Here is a 23,441-nt window from a genome sequence, read left to right as displayed (position 1 = left end):
TGATGACATTTATCCGCATCATGCCATCAGTATTGTACATCTGTCACTGAGTAACACTGTTCACTAGACTCCTAAGCACAGAATGAGCAGAAATTTAAGTAAATGAAAGACAGGTTTTACGGAATGTTTTTCCCACGACAATAGATATCAATTTTCTCAACTTCTTCTGTTCTAGGATGCTGGCAGATCAGACAGCTTGTTCAACATGACAGATTAGAATTAGAGAGTGTCTACCAGAGGCCGTCAATACCCGGTCATAAGTGGAAGAAGGTTTATTTATGAATTCATACGAAATACATTTGGCTAAATATTAGAGCAATTTCCTTATAAAGAAACATATTAATGAAAACATATTAACCAAAGTGTTTTATACTGTATTGTAGACTAGAAGGAACAATATACTCTAACTCGGGTAGAAGACCCATCAAGGGTAATATTTTTTCTTAAAGTGTACATATGGTTTAAAAAAAAATGTAAACCTGCATGGTTTCATTTTAAATCTTGTCCTCTATAGCATTTGATTTCGGGAGACATACTGGGGCTGGTATCCCCTGGCTCTTCTCGTGCACAGAGCAGGGTAGAAATGCCGCCTCCATGCATCTCAACAGAAGAGCCAGAAATACAATCCTATAGAGATGGATGGAGGAGGCGTGTTAACCATTCTTCATACTCTGGGAGAGCCATGGCGCCGGATCCCAGCGATCAAACCCCCAATGGTAAGATCCTGTGAATAAGGGATAACATTTAAAGTAGTGGAATAACCCATTAACTCTTCAGAGTGTTGCCAAGTTCACATATTCCGCATTGTTATGCCATGACATATTGCTGATTAAAGTGCAATGACTAGTACACTACTATAGATGGTATTTTAGGAAAGAAGGGATTACTGATGTACTGGGATTGTGCATGAGCAGAAATGAAAAACGTCAGGTCAGCAAGGAAATGGTTAACCTCTTAACCCCTTAGCGACACAGGACGTAAATGTACGTCCTGGTGATGTGGTACTTAACGCACCAGAACGTACATTTACGTCCTGAGCATAACCGCGGGCATCGGAGCGATGCCGGCATCATGTGCGGCAGGTCCCGGCTGTGGATCGCAGCCAGGGACCCGCCGGTAATGGCAGACACCCGCGATCCCACGGATGTCCGCCATTAACCCCTCAGATGCCGTGATCAATACAGATCACGGCATCTGCAGCATCGCGATCACTTAACAGGATGATCGGATCGCCCGCAGCACTGCCGCGGCGATACGATCATCCTGCACGGCAGACGGAGGTCCCCTCACCTGCCTCCGCTGTCTTCCGGGAGTCTTCTGCTCTGATCTACCTTCCCGCAGACCAGAGCAGAAGATGACAGATAACCCTGATCAGTGCTGTGTTCTATACATAGCACTGAACAGGATTAGCAATCGAGTGATTGCTATAAATAGTCCCCTATGGGGACTATAAGAGGGTAAAAATAAAAGTAAAAAAAGTAAAAAAATTAAGTAAAAAAATTTTGAAAAACCCCCTCCCCCAATAAAAAAGTAAATTGTCCCATTTTCCTTATTTTACCCCCAACAAGTGTAAATAAATGATTTTATATACATATTTGGTATCCGTACTATTAAAATAAAATGTAAATGATCCCGTACGGTGAACTGCGTGAAGGTAAAAAAAAAAAAAAAATCCAAAATGGCTGCTTTTTTTTATAACATTTTATTCCCAAAAAAATTTATAAACATGTAATAAAAGTTTTGTATAAGCAAATTTGGTACTAAAAAAAAGTACAGATCACGGCGCAAAAAATGAGCCCTCATACCACCGCTTATACGGAAAAATGAAAAAGTTATAGGTCTTCAAAATAGGGGGATTTTAAACATATTAATTTGGTTAAAAAGTTAGCGATTTTTTTAAGCGCAACAGTAATAGAAAAGTGTATAATCATGGATATCATTTTAATCGTATTGACCCAGAGAATAAAAAACACATGTAATTTTTACCATAAATTGTACGGCGTGAAAACAAAACCTTCCAAAATTTGCAAAATTGCGGTTTTCTTTTTAATTTCCCCACACAAATAGTATTTTTTTGGTTGCGCCATACATTTTATGGTAAAGTGAGTGATGTCATTACAACGGACAACTGGTCGCGCAAAAAACAAGCTCTCATACTAGTCTGTGGATGAAAATATAAAAGAGTTATGATTTTTTGAAGGGGAGGAGGAAAAAACTAAAGCGTAAAAATAAAATTGTCGGAGTCCTTAAAGTCCAAAATGGGCTGAGTCCTTAAGGGGTTAAGGACGCAGGGCTTACCTGTATGCCCTGCACCCGGTCCTGGTTTAAAACGTGGGGTCACGCCGTGACCCCGCATCATATCGGGTCGGTCCTGGCGGCTAATGACAGCCGGGACCCTGGACTAATAGCACGCGGCTCCAATCATTGTGCCATGTGCTATTAACCCTTTAGATGCGGCGTTCAAAGTTGATTGGCACATCTAAAATAAAAGTAAAAGCTTCTTGGCAGCTCAGTCGGGCTGATCGGGATCATCGCGGTGAAAACGCGATGTCCCGATCAGCTAGAACACGAGCGGAGGTCCCCTCACCTGCCTCCGTCGCGTTAGATCGGTGATTGATTGCTCAAAGCCTGAAATCCAGACTTGAGCAATCAACTGCCGATTACACTGATCTTTGCCATGTCAATGATCTGTGTATGAGATCGGTATGTGCAGTGAAATAGCCATCAGGGGGGGCTATAACACTGCAAAAAAAAGTGCAAAAAAAAAAAAGCTAATAAAGATCATTTAACCCCTTTCCTAATAAAAGTAAGAATCACCCCCCTTTTCCCATTTAAAAAAAAAAAAAACTGTGGAAATAAAAATAAACGTGTGGTATCGCCGAGTGCGGAAGTGTCCGAACTATAAAAATATATTGTTAATTAAAACACACGGTTAATGGAGTACGCGCAAAGAAAAATCCAAAGTCCAAAATAGCGTATTTTTGGTCACTTTTTATATCATGAACATTTTTTAATAAAAAGTGATCAAAAAAGTCTGATCAATATAAAAATGGAACCGATAAAAACTTCAGGTCACAGTGCAAAAAATGAGCCCTCATACCGGCCAGTACGCAGAAAAATAAAAAAGTTATAGGGGTCAGAAAATTACTATTTTAAACGTATAAATTGTCCTGCATGTAGTTATGATTTACATAAGTAGGGTATCATTTTAATCATATGGACCTACAGAATAAAAATAGGATGTCATTTTTACCGAAAAATGTATTGCGTAGAAACGGAAGCCCCCAAAAGTTACAAAATGGCATTTTTTCTTCAATTTTGTCGCACAATGAATTTTTTTCCTGCTTCGCTGTGGATATTTTGGTAAAATGACTAATGTCACTGCAAAGTAGAATTGGTGGATGGAATTTTAGTAGCAAAATTGAAACGTTATGATTTTTAGAAGGTGATGAGGAAAAAATGGAAATGCAAAAACGGAAAAACGGAAAAACGGAAAAATCAGAGAACACAGACAGAAAAGAACAACCTTAACTTCAGAAGCTCATAAGTACTGAAAGGATTAAGATTTTTTAACAGAAGTAATTTACAAATATGTTTAACTTTCTGGAGCCAGTTGATATATGAAAAAAAGTTTTTTTTCCTGGAATTCCCCTTTAAAGTCTATACCATGTGATAAAACAATCAAATAATCAGCTCAGAGCAGTTTTCTGGTTAGTAAATGTCTTACGAGACTTGTCTCCTTCACATGAACATTTATTTTGCAAGGCAGATGGACACATGAAAGGAAACAGTGGATTCCTTTAAAGATAATCCAAATGAAAGAATTCAGTGACTGATGCAATAATGGCTGTTTTTTTTCCTTCTCTAATGGTCCATGTAGGTATTAACGCAATTACCCCAAACTGCTTTAATGCGGCCATGATGTAGGGTTGCGAGTAAAGGAAATGGAGGATTAACTTGAATATACTGTGGAAACCACTACTACTACGGAACCAGCTCATTGTACCATACAATAAGAGAATACATCAATTTGGGGGGGGGGGGGGTGAAATGGCCAAATAATTGTTTTAAAGGATTAAGTACATTCTATATTTCTTCTGCTCTCCTAGTAAACTGGGCGAGATATATACAAACGGATGCAAAGAAAAAGTAAACAATGAGAATTCATCTCTTATTTTCCGTGAGGCCCTTAGGCTTGAATTTCACTGAGGTTTTTTTTTGCAAAAACGCCTTTTCAGCGGAAAAACGCAGCATCCAGATGTTAGCTGCAAGTCAATAGTAAACTGCAAAATGCCAGATCCACTTGGCGTTTTTCAGTTTGGCGTTTTTTTTTATCCTTTTGGCGTTTTCAGCAATTTTGGGCTCAGAGGCTGGTTTTTCAAAACACCCAACAAAACCTAGTTTGGCGTTTTTTGCACAGAAATTGTGGAGTTTTTCACCGATTGAAATCTATGGGAGAGCAAAAACACCAAGAAAAACGCTATGTTGGTTTTAACTTTGGCGTTTTTGCCGGAGATGGAGATACCTTTTGTATAAAAATTTCGTAGGGTACCATTAACTTGTTGGGGATGGAGGGCGTCCCTTGTTGGGGATGGAGGGCGAGGATACGCCCTCGCGTCTTTTCACTTAAGGACGGAGGGTGTACCTGTACGCCCTCCGCATTTGGGATGGGATGCCTGCTGAAATCATTCAGCAAACATCCCGTGCCATTGCCCAGGACCCCCCCCCCCCCCCTGGGTCTGCAATCGCCACAAATCGCTGGTGAATTCACACCAGCGATTTGCGGTGATTCCAGGTTAGACGGGTCTCCAGTGACCCGGAAAATAAGGGGGATCGGGGTTGTCCAAGATACCCACGATCCCCCTTAAGGATTAGGAGTGAGGTGGCAGGGGTGCCACCCCTCCTATCCCTGCTATTGGTCATTAAGAAGCGAAAACCAATAGCAGATCGGGGGGGGGGGGGGTTAATGTTCGGTTCCCCGTTCTGCCCACCCACAGTAGGCTGGGCAGAACGGGGAAACTGACAGGGACCACTTACGCATCGGGGGCAGCAGAGGATGGCGATGAGGCTCCCTGGATCCTACGGAAGCCGGGGAGTTGCCTAGCAACATCTGGAGGGCTACAGTCTGAGACCACTATACAGTGGTCTCTAAACTGTAGCCCTCCAGATGTTGCAAAACTACAACTACTAGCATGCACACACAGCAGTTTGCTGTCTGGGCATGCTGGGATTTGTAGTTTTGCAACATCTGGAGGGCCACAGTTTGGAGATCACCGTGCAGTGGTTTCTAAACTGTTACCATTCAGATCTTGCAAAACTACAACTTCCAGCATGCCCAAACGGCTGTCTCGGCATGCTGGGAGTTGTAGTTGCGTTCCTCGAGCAGTTGCATAACTACATCTCCCAGCATACGCTTTGGCGATCAGTACATGCTGGGAGTTGTAGTTTTGCAACAGCTGGAGGCACACTGGTTGGAAAATACTGAGTTAGGTAACAGAACCTAACTGAATGTTTTCCAACCAGTGTGCCTCCAGCTGTTGCAAAAGTAAAACTCCCAGCATGCACGGTCTGTCAGTGCATGCTGGGAGTTGTAGTTTTGCAACAGCTGAAGGTTCCCCCCCCCCCCCCCCAATGTGAATGTACAGGGTACTTTCACACGGGCAGGTTTACAGTGAGTTTCCTGCTGCAAGTTTGAGCTGTGGCAAATTTTCCGCCGCAGCGCAAACTCCTAGCGGGAAACTCACCATAAACCCCTTCCAGTGCAAATGTTCCCCAAAAACACTACACTACCACAAAATTAAGGGTAAAACATTACATATACACCCCCTTACACTGCCCCCCCTCCAATAAAAATTAAAACATGTCGTACGGCAGTGTTTCCAAAATGGAGCCTCCAGCTGTTGCAAAACAACAACTCCCAGCATTTCCAGACAGCCACTGACTGTCCAGGCATGCTGGGAGTTTAGCAACAGCTGGAGGCACCCTGTTTGGGAATCACTGGTGTAGAATACCCCTATGTCCACCCCATGCAATCCCTAATTTAGTCCTCAAATGTGCATGGCGATCTCTCACTTCAGAGCCCTGTAGTATTTCAAGGAAACAGTTTAGGGCCACAAATGGGGTATTTCCGTACTCGGGAGCAATTGCACTACACATTTTGGAGGGCTTTTTCTCTTTTTACCCCTTATGAAAAGGAAAAGTTGGGGTCTACACCAGCCTGTTAGTGTAAAAAAAATTACACTAACATGCTGGTCTTGCCCCATACTTTTCATTTTCACAAGAGGTAAAAGGAAAAAAAAAGACACAAGAAATTTGTAACACAATTTCTCCTGAGTACAGAAATACCACATATGTGGGAGTAAAATGCTCTGCTGGCACACACAAGGCTCAGGAGTGAGAGCGATGTACATTTGAGGCTTAAATTGGTGATTTGCACAGGGGTGGCTGATTTTACAGTGGTTCTAACATAAATGCAAAAAATAAAAATACCCAGGTGTGACCCCATTTCGGAAACTACACCCCTCATGGAACGTAACAAGGGGTTTAGTGAGCCTTAACACCCCACAGGCGTTTTTTTTTGTTAAAGTTGGATGGGAAAATGAAGAAAAACATTTTTTTTCACTAAATTGCTGGTGTTACCTTAAATTTTTCATTTTCACAAGGGAAAATAGGAAAAAAGCCCACCCAAAATTTGTAACCCCATTTCTTCTGAGTAAGAACATACCCCATATGTGGATGTAAAGTGCTCTGCGGGTGCACTGCAATGCTCAGAAGAGAAGGAGCGACATTGGGCTTTTAGAGAGAAAATTTGTCCAGAATTGAAGGCCACGTGTGTTTACAAAGCCCCCATAGTGCCCGAACAATGGACCCCCCACATGTGACCCCATTTTGGAAACTACACCCCTCACGGAATGTAATAGTGGTATAGTGAGCATTTACGCCCCACAGGTGTACAAGTACATGTCATTTTTCATTTGCACAGCCCATTGTTAGGCTGGGTCCACACTACGTTTTGTCCCATACGGGAGCGCATACGGCAGGGGGGGAGCTAAAAGCTCGCTCTCCCGTATGTTACCGTATGCGCTCCCGTATGCCATTCATTTCAATGAGCCGACCGGAGTGAAACGTTCGGTCCGGTCGGCTCATTTTTGCGCCGTATGCGCTTTTACAACCGGACCTCAAACCGTGGTTGACCACAGTTTTAGGTCCGGTTGTAAAAGCGCATACGGCGCAAAAATGAGCCGACCGGACCGAACGTTTCACTCCGGCCGGCTCATTGAAATGAATGGCATACGGGAGCGCATACGGTAACATACGGGAGCGCGAGCTTTTAGCTCCCCCCTGCCGTATGCGCTCCCGTATGGGAGAAAACGTAGTGTGGACCCAGCCTTACAAAGATCTGTCAAACACCAGTGGGGTGTAAATGCTCACTGCACACCTTATTAAATTCTGTGAGGTGTGTAGTTTCCAAAATGGGGTGACATGTGGGAGGGTCCACTGTTCTGGCACCATGGGGGGCTTTGTAAACGCACATGGCCCCTGACTTCCATTCCAAACAAATTCTCTCTCCAAAAGCTCAATGGCGCTCCTCCTCTTCTGAGCATTATATTGTGTGCCAGCAGAACACTTGATGTCCACACATGGGGTATTTTCATACTCAAAAGAAATGGGGTTACACATTTTGGGGGGAATTTTCTACTATTACCCCTTGTAAAAATGTAAAATTTGGGGTAAAACCAGCATTTTAGTGAAAAAAAAATTTCTTTCATTTACACATCCGACTTTAACAAAAAGTCATCAAACACCTGTGGGGTGTTAAGGCTCACTGTACCCCTTGTTACAGTTACATTCCTTTGAGCGTCCCTTGAGAAAGTCGGGTGACGAAACATACATTGGGATGGTGCAGGCAGGCATCCATTATGGGTAAGTAAGGTCCTATACTAATTCCTGGCATGTACTTTGTATGCATTGATATTTATATGATAGGGCGGGCAGCTAAAGATTAGACTATGGGAGGGTCATTCTGACCCCTGTCTGTATTGCATTGCATACTATACGGAGCCTCTAACCATTCTCCTCACCTCATTTAGTATATAGAAATCCATTGTGATTTATATTTCTACCTGCCTCACCCACGTATTGTGGTTGAATCTGTTTACATCTGATTTATATTGCTTTAAATAACACTGTTCTGGTATCTTGCCTCTACTCCATTCAGTCAATAAAATTTGTTTATTATTCAGTAGCGATTGCTCTTTGTTTCATTCTCTGGTGTAAGTAGTTATGGAGCTATACTGATCTAATTATAGACCCCCAGCACATAGTGTACACAACATGCAGATTTTAACACAAAAATAAATATTTGGTGCTGTATTTTCCTGTGTCTAATTCCTTGAGGGTTGTAGTTTCCAAAATAGTGTGCCATGTGTTTTTTTTTTTTTAAATGCTACATGCCCTCAAAAACCATTTCAGCAAAATTTGCTTTCCAAAAGCCAAATGTGACTCCTTCTCTTCTGAGCATTGTAGTTCACCCGCAGAGCATTTTATGTCCTCACATTGGGTATTTCCATACTCAGAAGAGATGGTGTTACAAATTTTGGGGGGAATTTTCTCCCATTACCCTTTGTAAAAATGGTAAATTTTAGGGGAAAAAAACTGCACTTTAGTGAAAAAAAAATATTTCATTTACACATCAGATTTTAACGAAAAGTTGTTAAACACCTGTGGGGTGTTTAGGCTCACTGTACCCCTTGTTACGTGCCTTGAGGGGTGTAGTTTCCAAAATAGTATGCCTTGTGGGTTTATTTTTTATTTATTTTTTTTTTTGCTATTCTGGCACCATAGGGGCTTCCTAAATGCGACATGCCCCTCAAAAACCATTTCATAAAAAAACACTCTCCAAAAGTCGCTCCTTCCCTTCTGAGCCCTCTACTGCGCTTGCTGAGCACTTCACATACACATATGAGGTATTTACTTATTCAAGAGAAATTGGGTTACAAATTTTGGGGGGCTTTTTCTCCTATTACCCCTTGTAAAATTTCAAAAACTGGGTTTACAAGAACATGCAAGTGTAAAAAATGAAGATTTAGAATTTTCTCCTTCACTTTACTGCTATTCCTGTGAAACACCTAAAGGGTTAACAAACTTTCCGAACCTAATTTTGAATAATATTAGGGGTGCAGTTTTTATAATGGGGTCATTTATGGGGTATTTCTAGTATGAAGGCCCTTCAAATTCACTTCAAAACTGAACTGGTCCCCTAAAAAATCCAATTTTGAAAATGTTGTGAAAAATTTGAAAATTGCTGCTGAACTTTGAAGCCCTCTGATGTCTTCCAAAGGTAAAAACATGTCAACTTTATGATGCAAGCATAAAGTAGACATATTGTATATGTGAATCAATATATAATTTACTTGGAATGTCTATGTTCCCTGCAAGCAGAGAGCTTCAAAGTTAGAAAAATGCAAAATTTTCTATTTTTTATCAAATTTTGGAATTTTTCACCAAGAAATGATGCAAGTATCAACGAAAATTTACTAATAACATAAAGTAGAATATGTCACGAAAAAACTATCTTGGAATCAAATTTATAAGTAAAAGCATCCCAGAGTTATTAATGCATAAAGTGATAGAGGTCAGATTTGAAAAAAACACTCCCATTCTTAGGGTCATAATGGGCTCCATCCCCAAGGGGTTAAAAAAATTTATCAGAAAGATACAGTAGTGATAGGAAAAATTGTATTTAATGAAATCTATCTTTTTTATTACAGTTTTTTTTTTTTTTTTTTTAAACAGGGATCAATTTATATGGGGACGGGCAGGGCAATAAAAATGTAGCCAACAATAATAAAAATGTAGTGTGTGTGTGTGTGTTTCCCTTTTTTTATTTTTTTTACATTTTTTATTTAGTACTACTATTCTCAGCATGGAACACACTGTTCCATGATGGGAGTAGTAGTACCTGTACTAATTGACAGATGGCCTCCTGTATAATTTATAGATAGTTCCCTTCACTGCCGTATATATATATACACCTATTCATATTTCCCGCAGAGAGCTGTGATTGGCCAGATGGTTCCAGCCATTCACAACTTTCTGTGGGAAATATGAATAAGTGTATAATATACCACAGTACAGGGGACCATAGAAGAGCGGCCGCCCGCATCTATACATTATACAGGAGGATCACAGCGGTTGTCAGTAGTGACACCCGTTTTCATCTGTCCTTAAAGGGGTATTCCAGGCAAAACCTTTTTTTTATATATGTCAACTGGCTCCGGAAAGTTAAAGGGGTATTCCAGGCCAAAACTTTTTTTTATATATCAACTGGCTCCGGAAAGTTAAACAGATTTGTAAATTACTTCTATTAAAAAAATCTTAATCTTCCAATAGTTATTAGCTTCTGAAGTTTAGTTGCTGTTTTCTGTCAAACTGCTTTCTGATGACTCACATCCCGGGAGCTGTCCAGCTCCTATGGGGATATTCTCCCATCATGCACAGCTCCCGGGACGTGACATCATCATTGAGCAGTTAGACAGAAAACTTCAGAAGCTAATAACTATTGGAAGGATTAAGATTTTTTTTATAGAAGTAATTTACAAATCTGTTTAACTTTCCGGAGCCAGTTGATATATATATATAAAAAGGTTTTGCCTGGAATACCCCTTTAAACAGATTTTTGAATTACTTCTATTAAAATATCTTAATCCTTCCAATAGTTATTAGCGTCTGAAGTTTTCTGTCTAACTGCTCAATGATGATGTCACGTCCCGGGAGCTGTGCATGATGGGAGAATATCCCCATAGGAACTGCACAGCTCCCTGGACGTGAGTCATCAGAGAGCAGTTAGACAGAAAACAACAACTCAACTTCAGAAGCTAATAACTATTGGAAGGATTAAGATTTTTTAATAGAAGTCATTTACAAATCTGTTTAACTTTCCGGAGCCAGTTAATATATAAAAAAAAAGTTTTGCCTGGAATACCCCTTTAACCGCAAGTACTACTACTCCCAACATGGAGCCACTCTGCTCCATGCTGGGAGCTGTAGTACCTGCATTAATAGCCAGATCACAACAGGTGTCAGAAGTTAAACTCACTGCGATCTGGCGATATGTCTATTAGTACTGGTACTACTACTCTCATCATGAAACAGTCTGTTTCATGCTGGGAGTAGTAGTACTACCTAAAAAATGTAAACAAATAAATAAATAAAAAAGAGAGAAAAAAAAGTGAAACACACACACTTTATAAAAAATTATTTATAATTTCATTAAAAAAAATAAACATTTCGTTAAATACATTTTTCTCCATCCCGCCAGAAAAAATGCAACAATGCAGGGAAAAACAGTGGCAGTTCTTCTGGTGTTTTTTCTGGCATTTTTAAGCCCACAAAAATGCAGTGCAAAAACCTCTGTGGAATTCTAGCCTCAGGAATATGAACTCAGCAACTTGACTGATTTCCATATGGAACTACTCCACTTTAAGTTTGCACTAATTTTGATACGTGACATTTGGACATCCATACAGTATACATTATATCTAACTATTTTAGCTATAGTGTTTACACTTGCCTTTCATCTTTAAAAAAAAAAAAAGGTTATTTCTAAGGATGTTTTCAGCTTCCAAGATATCAATGAACTGAAGCTTCAGTTAGTAAAACTTAAAATGTACCTGTCATGATGTCCAGCGGCAGGATATCCTGTGGGCCAGTCTTATTGATAGCCTGTGCTCCATCTGCTTAGGGAGCAGAACGATGCCTAAAAGGACTACTTATGGGGAAGACTTACGGGGAAGACCTACGAACTTCATATCCTATATATATTTTCTATATATAACGCGCTGCCAAGCATTATATATGGTAAGATGTAATGCTTAGTTCCCTTTAAGTTGGTTCTATATATTAGATATATGTTGACCCAACCAATTGTGGCAAGACTGGCCCACTGTTTCCTGATAGCAGATGTGAAGTGAGGGTTGGGTTTCCACTGTCGGATCCTTTTATTCTCAGGGAGATAAGAGCATGGGATTGTTTTTTTTTTCCTTCTTCCTAATGAAAACACTTGCCTCTGTATGGCAGGATCAGTTGAGATATCCATGTATATGGCCAGCTTGGGACTTCCAGTTCTCAGTCTGTCATCCCAAATCTGCCATTTACTACAAAACACAATGCAGTTCCATTGCTCTGAACGTTCATCTTTCCAACTTGGATATAGATCTCTAGGGTACAAGACAGATCCCCAGTGGTGTCCACAGTGACATGTTATACGACGTTTATGCCTTCCCTTTCAGTTGAACGACCACATTTAGATTAAAAACAGCAACTATTTTGACAGTCATTTGATGGTCTTTTGGCATCCTAAAAGATATTTTGGAAGAAAAATATTAAAAATGTAAAGTCAGTGTGATTCATATAGATAATTTTGGTCAAAATTATATAATAAATACCGTAGTATCAGCTTTAGGTTGATCAAAACATGAGGTTATTGAATTATGTAAAAAATATATCTTCAGAAAGACTTGAAGAACAAAAAAAAATCTTCTTTCTTCTGGAGGAAAACTATTATGCATAATGTATTTTTAGCAGGGATTGACCGATATTGATTTTTTAGGGCCGATACTGATAATGTGTGGAGATTAGGGTCGATAATTAATACCGATATTCCAGTATAAGTTATCGGTTATTTCTCCAAACCCCCCCCCGCCCGAAGAAGCTGCTGCAGATCATTGATTTAAAGCAGGCGCTTTAAATCAATGAACTGCAGTGGTTTTTGCGGTGCCAGAGACCGCTGCCACCACTCGCTTCTCTCCCCCTTCCTGTCCTGGGGTCCTCCTGAGTCCTACCACCACCACCGCACCTCACTGCCCCGGCCAGAGACCAAAGCCGCCGCTGCCCCTTTGCCTCCCCCATTCCCGGTTTTATAATTACCTGTTCCCGGGGCCCGGGGTCCGTGCTACTTCTGGCTCCGGCGGCGTCCTCCTGAGCTGTCACTGTGGGCACTGACGGTGACGTCGCGTTGAGGACGTCACTCGTCATTGCGCAGCGCACAGCGTAACAGGACGCCGCAGGAGCCAGAAGTAGCCCGGGCCCCCGGGAACAGGTAATTATAAAACTGGGGATGAGGGAGGCAATGGGGCAGCTGCGGTGGAGGGTGCGGTGCAGTAGGGGGTGCGGTGCGGTGGGGGGGGTGCGCTGCGGTGGTGGGGGTGCAGGGGCGGGGCATTATCGGATTATCGGCAAGGTAATTGCCTATACCGATAACGTCCAAAATCGTGAATATCGGCCGATAATATCGGCCAAACCGATAATCAGTTGATCCCTAATTTTTAGTATTAGGGAATTTATAGAACATGGCTTTACTATGATTTCCAAAATGGACAAATTGACATATAGAAGTGGATCTCTCTTAGCAAAATAGAGATCCGTTCTGTAGCGACACCATCTGTTCAGTAGTGATGAGCGGCAGGGGCCATTTTCAAATTTGCAATATTTTGCTAATATATGGAAGAATATTCGTCCTATGTTCGCGAAATTTGCATATTCGCTATGTTTATGTTCTCTTTTTTTTCATGCAAAAATTCATAATGAAATTCGCATGGTGCGCATGCGCAATTATATCTTTCATCTAAAAGAAGGGAGGAATCAGTGTCCACTCTGACTGGAAGTGCCGATATTTTTGCATATATTATTATTCTCATATATTTGCATATTCTCAAAAAAGGGGGTGGGACCAGGTTGATCACGTGATTGCTTTGGTGGCTGAATTTGAAATACAGAGACAAGCCCTTTCTACTTCCATGGTCATACAAAATAATAACGATACATTAGTAATGTAACAGTAAATTCCTTCTTGTTAGTTTTGAATACTGTATATTTATATATTTTAATGTTATTTTTGCTTTGCACAAAATCTATAACATTTTACGTTCAGTTCTTTTAAAATGACTGCTTTAGAAGAGTGAATTAAGTATACACAGTTGTTCATTAATCTTTTTTATGGGTCGTATTAAAAAGCAGTAAATAACTACTAAGAGAACCAGATCATTTAAGTGATCCGCTAAGATTTATGAGTGGAAGTGGAAATTTTCTCCAACTTTTTTTGTGAACTCTTTAGTCTGGTGAAAGGATTTAGACAGCTGCTTAGACCAGCCTAATACTTCACACACTGGAGAACGCAGCTTGTGGGCACCTGTTATGTATTAAGAGGGCAGAAGATCACACAATAATGATGTCTCCTGTCTGAGATTTACAGCACAGTTTCCTTACCTATACTTGGGATATATTAAATACTCCTTAAAAAAATTATCTTGATTCCCGGTATTGAATTGTATGTTTTTTACTCCAAAGAAACAGTACAACATTTGAGGTCATACTAAGAAGAAAAAGAACAAGCACTTTTGCCAGTCTGCATGATTTTGTGAAAGTTCCTAAAATAAAATTTGTAAAAAAAACGGAAAAAAAAAACAAAACAAGGATCCATCACCCAAGATGGATAGTGCTATGGGAAAGGGTCGGTCAATAAAGAGAAGGAAATTATGCTGCTATTGGAGTTTTAGTTATTAGTTTTTTATTCAATATAAAATTAATGGTCAGATTTTTTTGCTCATGAGTGTATTACCAATGTATACAAACCTCTGGTTGTACAGCACCATAATATGGCCCATAGTGAAGCTCCCCTATGCCTCCATTTTCATATGGAGCCCTACAGAGTTTCCTTTTTCATTAGGATTCCATGTAATTCTGACAGAAAATATCCATTGAAGCCACATTACAGATTCTCACAAGAGATGAGCGAATTTTAGAAAAATTCAATTAGGCCGATTTGCCGAATTAAAAAAAAATAATCAATTTGATTCAAATAAATTATTGGCAAATTTTTATTAGTAATGTTTTTTTTATGATGTGTTTAATAAAGTGTGTGTGTGTTTTCTCTATTTTGTAACATTTTTAAGGTAGTACTACTACTCCCAGCATACAACAGACTGCTCCATAATGGAAATAGTAGTACCTGTATTAATAGACAGATCACCCCGGGTGTCACTCCTGATAATGTATAGATGCGGGCGGCTTTCACACATCTAGATAGGTCGATCATATCGGGAATCAGGAGTGATACATGCTGTGATCTGTCCTCAACTGCAGTTACTACTGCTTCCAACATGGAGCACACTCTGCTCCATACTGAGAGCTGTAGTACCTGCATTAATAGACAGATTATTACTTCTGACACCCGATGTGATAGTCCTGTATAATGTATAGAAGCGGGCGGCCAGCCACTCTTCTCTGGTTCCACTGTAGTATGAGTATATGCCGTATATATACCTATTATTCATATTTCCCGCAGAGAGTTGTGATTGGCTTGAAACATTTGGCCAAACACAGCTCTCTACGGGAAATATGAATAAGTGATGTGAATTCTATTCACATGACTTGCCGTCCGGAGTATAGTGCAGAGATGCGGAGCGCAGGAGAAAGCCGCTCCATCTCTGCAATACAAAGGACAATCACATCGGGTGTCAGGAGTGATACCTGCTTTGATCTGTCTATTAGTACAGGTACTACAGCTCCCATCATGGAACAGTCTGTTCCATGCTGGGAGTAGTAGTACTACCTAAAAAATGAAAAAAAAATTGAGAAAAAAAGTGAAACACACATACACTTTATTAAACACGATATTAAAATACATTACTAATAAAAAAATTAAAATTTCTTAAAAAAATATATATATATATTATTTTTACATTTAAATGGCCCCTTTCTACTTTTTTATTATTATCGGCTACATTTTTAGGTCCCTGCCAGCCCACATATATTGATCACTGTTTAAAAATTAACATTAACATTTTTTTTTTTTTTTTGGTGGCTTTATAATTTTTTATACACCCAAGAATGGAGTCTACATTTTAGGCTGCTTTCACACTATGAGTATTCATCCGTTATTAAACATCCATTTTCTGTATTGCATGATTAAAAAACAGATGTATAATAATGGATGAAATAACGGGTGCTATTGGCTGAATAATGTCCGTCAAAATAATGGGCATATTCATCCGTTAAGACCCGTTATAACATCCTTCATGTACTGTTATTTTATGGCCATTTAAACACCTCTGCCTACAGACTCCTGCAGCCGGGACTACTACTACTCCCATCATGGAACAGACTTGCTTTTAATAATTAATTGCCCCAGGTGTCCTTATTTCCCCTCCCTGATTGCGCTAGGAGCAGGGCAGCAGCGGGGACATGCGGTACATGTCAGCTTCATTCATTCACTGTCGCCGGTTCCCGACATGTCCCGCTGCTGTCCTGCTCCAAGAAGATGAGGAGCAGGCATCAAGAGGGCAAATAAGGACACTGGGCGGGGGGGATAAGGATAAGCACACTGGGGCCAATGAATTATTATAAACACACTGGGGCCAATGAATTATTATAAATATGCATGGGGGCATACATTTGGGGGTCAAATTAGTAGTTTAAAAACCCCGCCGGGAGCCCTGAATGGCTCCTGGGTACCGGCCATTCAGGGCTCCCAGCGGGGAATTTAAAAGTGAAAGTAAAAATACGCTGTACATCGCTGGGGAGCGAAGCATGCCGCCCGTTCCCTGTTTAATAACTTCTGATCGCATCGGATTTCAGAAGTGAGACCCAGTGCGATCCCTTAGCCCATGTACTACAACCCCCATCATGGAACAGAGTCTGTTCCAAGATGGGGTAGTAGTAAAAACACTAATGTAGCCTCCACAGCCACCAGCAGACTCACGCAGAAGGGGAACTTTTACTCCCATTATGGAAACAAGTATGTTCCATGATGGGAGTAGTAGTAGTCCTGGCTGTGGGAGTCTGTAGACAGAGGTGTTAAAATGGCCATAAAATAACCGTACATGATGGACGTTATAACGGGTGTAACGGATGAATATGCCCGTTATTTTGACAGACCTTATTCAGCCGTTACCACCCGTTATTTCATCCGTTATTATACATCCGTTTTTAATTATACAATACAGAAAACGGATGTTTAATAATGGATGAATACTCAAAGTGTGAAAGCAGCCTAAAATGTAGACTCCATTCTTGGGTGTATAAAAAATTATAAAACCACAAAAAAAAAATGTTAATGTTAATTTTTAAACTGATCAATTTATGTGAGTGGGCATGGACCTAAAAATTTAGCCGGCAATAATAAAAATTTAGAAAGGGGCCATTTAAATGTAAAAATAATATATTTTTTATAATTAATTAAAACATGTTTTTTATTAGTAATGTATTTTAATATTGTGCTTAATAAAGTGTGTGTATGTGTGTTTCACTTTTTTCTATATTTTCTACATTTTTTAGGTAGTACTACTACTCCCAGCATGGAACAGACTGTTCCATGATGGGGGCTGTAGTACCTGTACTAATAGACAGATCACAGCAGGTATCACTCCTGACACCTGATGCGATCGTCCTATCTGTTGCAGAGATGCGAGCGCAGGAGAAAGCTGCTCGCATCTATACATTATACTGGACAATCATAGGGGTGTCGCTAATGTAGAAATTAGTTATTTCGAATAGAGTCGAGGTTTGAATTTGGTCCAAAACTAATTTTTCATGAATTTCAGAACGAATTCCACTTCTTCAGATTCGATTCACTCATCTCTAATTCTCACCAGGAAAAATAGGGTTATACAATACCCTAGTGAGGAGCCTGACCATTATTTCTTGGATTTTATGACATTACAGTAGTATAACCATTGTCAAGAAGCAGCATGGGAAGACGTATACAATTCGTCATAGTCCCTTTTTTTTGTTTCACAACATTGCAGGTGTCTATTACATGGCCGGATGATCACCAAAGTGAATATGATGCGCAATGGCTAAAGAAGAGATGTTTTTCAAAAGAGTCAAGAGCAGAAATGCAAGAGGATCTTTTTCTTCAAGGTATATGAGAACAAATTTAAAAAAAAAAGTATTTTTGCATTGAAATAGAAATTTCCTTGAACATTTTAGGATACTTTAAATATCACTTTACTTCATTTGATTATGTCTTCTTTTGGAAAAGGTCTACACTTTGCGTTACCTTGTGAAAATGTATCTACACAATACAATAAAGTTTTAAAAAAATTTCGAAGAAAGTGACATCCATTATATTGGTTAATTGAAAGTGTTCTGCAATTGAAAAACCTAGTTTCAAATACCATATAATTCTGAGTTAATAAAAGAGTCCTTTGTTCAAGATCCTAATCTCTTGGGCATAGTCAAGAGAGGTTACATAGGACAGTCTCTTGCTCCGGCGGACCTGTTTTTTCTTGCCTTACACAGACATCCCATTGATATGAATAGATATTGTGTAATGTTTAATTTCTCCTATAGTGACAATGCAAAGAAACTAACACTTAGGCTGTTGTCACACACGCCACTGCAGTTTTTGAGCCAAAGCCAAAAGTGGATCCAGCATGAAGGAGACGTATAAATCCTTCCTTTATATTTCTCATTCCCTATGTATACACTTTTGGCTTTGACACAAAAACTGAAACTGCAGTGACAGTTTTCCATAACACTACTGTGTGTGACAGTAACCTTACTACAAGGTTTCTCTACAGACTTAAATGGGCACTCTCATTAAAACTAGTTTTTGCTATTGCACTCCTTTTGGTAAATAAAAAATCTTTATAGTGTACTTTGTTTTAAAAAAAAAAGAGGAAATTCAGTCTGGAGTGCTGAGGGGTGTGTGTGTGCAGCCTTAGCCAATCATAGCTCATATCACACTGAACTGCTCTGGGCTGTGTGTAGCAGAGTGAGGGAGGAAGTTCTCCCCTGTATGGCTTCAGATGATGTCACACCTGCTGGGTAACGCCCCTTCCCAGTCTGTGAATCTGACTGAGCAGAAAATACAGAGCAATATCAAGGTAGAAAACTAACTAATAATAAAAATTATGTCAGGCTGGTGGTTGATCATGATGGCGGCAGTGAACTGGGAGGATTATAACATTTAACAAGATCATGATACTGGTACTCTTTAACTGCGCGGGGTCCCAGCAGGGGGATCTTTGTGATCAGCATATTATAAAGTAATACATGGCAATGATCCTAAGAAGAGACTTCCCTTAACCAAGAGAATATTGGGTTTCAATACCGTTTCCACCCAAATGGCCTAAACATGTTGAGAAAGTCATGCATCTCCCATTCTGCAAGCCTTGATAGAATTCCACCAAGGCTTGAAGATCTTTTTTGCCCCTACTAGATTGCTGCAATGGAATTTGTAAGCGGAATTTTTTTCACTGTATTCTGTTCCGAAATTCCATCTTGTGAACATGGCCTTAAGTTTATGTAGACTGGACCCATGAATCAGGTTTGAGATGCTGCAGGTTCCACAGGACCCAATAAAAAAAACTTGCAGTTAAGGGCGGTAATTAGGTTTTTCCGGGCTGGAGTGGGCAGTTACAGAACCTGTGAAGGTTAACGCAAAATACCTCCCAGTCCTGCAAGCCTCTGAAATTCCACAGGGGGCTGATGAAATGGCAAAAGGGGTAATGAAATGGCACAGGAGTTAATTAAATGGTAAGGAGTGTACTGTCTCTAAAAGCTGTGAGAGAATGTTTGTGGGAGCATGCGGGAGTGGAGCACCTTGCGGGTGTATGCGGTAATAGTCAAAAAAAGAGGGAGTGGAATAAAAGGGGTACTCCGCCCCTAGACATCTTCTCCCCTATCCAAAGGATAGGGGATAATGTGTCCGATTGCGGGGCTCCCGCGATCTCTCTGCTGCACCCAGCTTTCGTTTAGAGCATCGGGTGCAGCTCCAAAGGCTTATGACGTCACGGACCCCCTATATCTCGGCTGCGACACCCCAGAAATGCGTCGCATGGAGCTATCTCAACTGGCGATGCCGGGCGGTCGTCACGCCCCCTCCCATAGACTTGCATTGAGGGGGCGTGGCTGTGACTTCACGAGTGGGGTGTGACCGTGACGTTTCGAGCCTCCGCCCGGCATCGCCAGTTGAGATAGCTCCATGCAACGCATTTCTGGGGTGTCGCAGCCAAGATATAGGGGGTCCCCAGTGGTGGGACCCCGCGATCAGACATCTTATCCCCTATCCTTTGGATAGGGGATAAGATGTCTAGGGATGGAGTACCCCTTTAAGAAGACAATCCCATGCAGGGGTTTAATGTAGACTACATTTTAATACCATAGTTTTGTTAGTATTCTGTTCTTCTAGTTGCCACAACCTGCTGTTACAACCTTTAGCAGTCCACATACATTTACAGATAATCATATGGCACAGTTTATCACAACCAGGGAAATTAGTTGTATTTTTGCAACAGCTGGAGACACCCTGGTTGGGTAACATTGATATAGCACATAGAGCCTCATCATGCCATCCGTGACTACATGTAAGAATTTCCAATGTCGATACAAAGTGTTGTGCAGCATTGATATGAGTATGACAGTACGTAACACATTCACTTGTTTGGACAGCATCTTATGTGTCATGCAGGAAATTGCATTCATGTACACTGACCCATATGAGTTTTTATAAGGTTTCAACCACAGGTCACTTTTGTGTTTACCGTATATACTCGAGTATAAGCCGACCCGAGTATAAGCCGAGACCCCTAATTTCAACCCAAAATCCCAGGAAAAGTTATTGACTCGAGTATAAGCCTAGGGTGGGAAATACCTCATCCCCCCCTGTCATCATCCAGACCTGTCATTAACATCCTCATCATCCCCTTGTCATCATCCCACACATCCCCCCTTCATCATCCCCTTGTCATCATCCCACACATCCCCTTATCATCCCACACATCCCCCCTTCATCATCCCCTTGTCATCATCCCACACATCCCCCCTTCATCATCCCCTTGTCATCATCCCACACATCCCCTTATCCCACACATCCCCCCTTCATCATCCCCTTGTCATCATCCCACACATCCCCTTATCCCACACATCCCCCCTTCATCATCCCCTTGTCATCATCCCACACATCCCCCCTTCATCATCCCCTTGTCATCATCCCACACATCCCCTTATCATCCCACACATCCCCCCTTCATCATCCCCTTGTAATCATCCCACACCCCCCCCCCCTTCATCATCCCCACCCCCCTTCATCATCCCCACACCCCCCCCCCCTTCATCATCCTCTTCTCATCATTCGCCCTCAGTGGTCTTCAACCTGCGGACCTCCAGAGGTTTCAAAACTACAACTCCCAGCAAGCCCGGGCAGCCATCGGCTGTCCGGGCTTGCTGGGAGTTGTAGTTTTGAAACCTCCGGAGGTCCGCAGGTTGAAGACCACTGCGGCCTTCAACCTGCGGACCTCCAGAGGTTTCAAAACTACAACTCCCAGCAAGCCCGGGCAGCCATCGGCTGTCCGGGCTTGCTGGGAGTTGTAGTTTTGAAACCTCCGGAGGTCCGCAGGTTGAAGACCACTGCGGCCTTCAACATGCGGACCTCCAGAGGTTTCAAAACTACAACTCCCAGCAAGCCCGGGCAGCCATCGGCTGTCCGGGCTTGCTGGGAGTTGTAGTTTTGAAACCTCCGGAGGTCCGCAGGTTGAAGACCACTGCGGCCTTCAACATCATCCAGCCCCCTCTCACCCCCTTTAGTTCTGAGTACTCACCTCCGCTCGGCGCTGGTCCGGTCCTGCAGGGCTGTCCGGTGAGGAGGTGGTCCGGTGAGGAGGTGGTCCGGGCTGCTATCTTCACCGGGGGCGCCTCTTCTCCGCGCTTCCGGCCCGGAATAGAGCCGTTGCCTAGACAACGACGCATCTGCGTCGTTGTTAAGGCAACGTGACTATTCTGAGGCCGGGCCCGAAGCGCTTAGAAGAGGCCTCCCCGGTGAAGATAGCAGCCCGGACCACCTCTTCACCGGACCACCTCCTCACCGGACCACCTCCTTACCGGACAGCCCTGCAGGACCGGACCAGCGCCGAGCGGAGGTGAGTACTCAGAACTAAAGGGGGTGAGAGGGGGCTTGATGATGTTGAAGGCCGCAGTGGTCTTCAACCTGCGGACCTCCGGAGGTTTCAAAACTACAACTCCCAGCAAGCCCGGACAGCCGATGGCTGCCCGGGCTTGCTGGGAGTTGTAGTTTTGAAACCTCTGGAGGTCCGCAGGTTGAAGACCACTGCGGGTGGGGGAGTTCACTCGAGTATAAGCCGAGGGGGGTGTTTTCAGCACGAAAAATCGTGCTGAAAAACTCGGCCTATACTCGAGTATATACGGTAGTTTTATATGTGGAATATATGTATGAAGTCACCTATGTAACTGTGCATTTTACACTTCTAAAGATGCAGTAAAATTAATGATAACCAGGATTTCGTTTTCACATTCATTCTTTCCCTAGGGTCTTTTTCCTTCATTTTTTCTTGGCTTCTACACATAATTCTTCTACAAATTGTAATTTTCTCCAGTTATTCGTTTATTAAGGCAATACAATTCAGCTTATATGGTTGTGTTTTTCTTTCTTTTTTTTTTTTTTTGAAAAGAAGTAAATGCATTATTATTCCGAATTTGGAGCGTCTGTACTGCTTAAATTTTCGTTGATACTTGCATCATTTCTTGATGAAAAATTCCAAAATTTTCATTTAGCATTTTTCTAGCTTTGATGCTCTCCTTGTAAGGAAAATAGACATCCCAAATAAATTATATATTGATTCACATATACAATATATCTACTTTATGTTTGAATCATAAAGTTGACATGTTTTTACTTTTGGAAGACACCAGAGGGCTTTAAAGTTAAGCAGCAATTTTCCAATTTTTCACCAAATTTTCAAAATCGTAATTATTCAGGGACCAGTTCAGTTTTAAAGTGGATTTGAGGGATTTTCATATTAGAAATACCCCATAAATGACCCCATTATAAAAACTCCACCCCCAAAGTATTCAAAATGATATTCAGAAAGTTTGTTAACCCTTTAGGTGTTTCACAGGAATAGCAGCAAAGTAAAGGAGAAAATTCAAAATCTCAATTTTTTTACACTAAAATGTTCTTGTAAACCCCATTTTTGAATTTTTACAAGGGGTAAAAGGAGAGAAAAAAAAAAATTTGTAACACAATTTCTCTCGAGTAAAGAAATACCTCATATGTGAACCTAAAGTGCTCTGTTGGTGCACTAGAGGGCTCAGAAGCGAAGGAGCGACAATGGGATTTTGGAGAGTGAACTTTGCTGCATGTTACATTTAGGAAGCCCTATGGTGCCATAACAGCAAAAAAAAAAAAAAACACATGGCATACTATTTTGGAAACTACACCCTTCATGGCATGTAACAAGGGGTACAGTGAGCCTTAACACCTCAAGGGTGTTTGACAACTTTTCGGTAAAGTCGGATGTTGAAATAAAAATTAGTAAATGTCCCCCAAAAGTTGTAACCCCATTTCTTCTGAGAATGAAAATACCCCATGTGTGGACGTAAAGTGCTCTGCACTACAATGCTCAGAATAGAAGGAGCCACAT

The 23,441-nt window shown here is 41.3% G+C and overlaps 1 protein-coding gene across 2 annotated transcripts in view; it reads left to right on the top strand.

Moving 5' to 3' along the window:
- Positions 1-23,441, top strand: part of BBOX1 (gamma-butyrobetaine hydroxylase 1) — a 117,833-nt gene that overhangs the window by 5,389 nt on the left and 89,003 nt on the right. For both annotated transcript variants that reach the window (XM_056528427.1, XM_056528428.1), the window contains exon 3: positions 17,805-17,919. In XM_056528427.1, the coding sequence (XP_056384402.1) occupies positions 17,805-17,919 (115 nt within the window). The remainder of the gene's footprint in view (positions 1-17,804; positions 17,920-23,441) is intronic.

This window comes from Hyla sarda, chromosome 6 (assembly GCF_029499605.1).
Source record: "Hyla sarda isolate aHylSar1 chromosome 6, aHylSar1.hap1, whole genome shotgun sequence".
Taxonomy (NCBI): domain Eukaryota; kingdom Metazoa; phylum Chordata; class Amphibia; order Anura; family Hylidae; genus Hyla; species Hyla sarda.
This window is presented reverse-complemented; position numbering and strand designations above follow the sequence as displayed.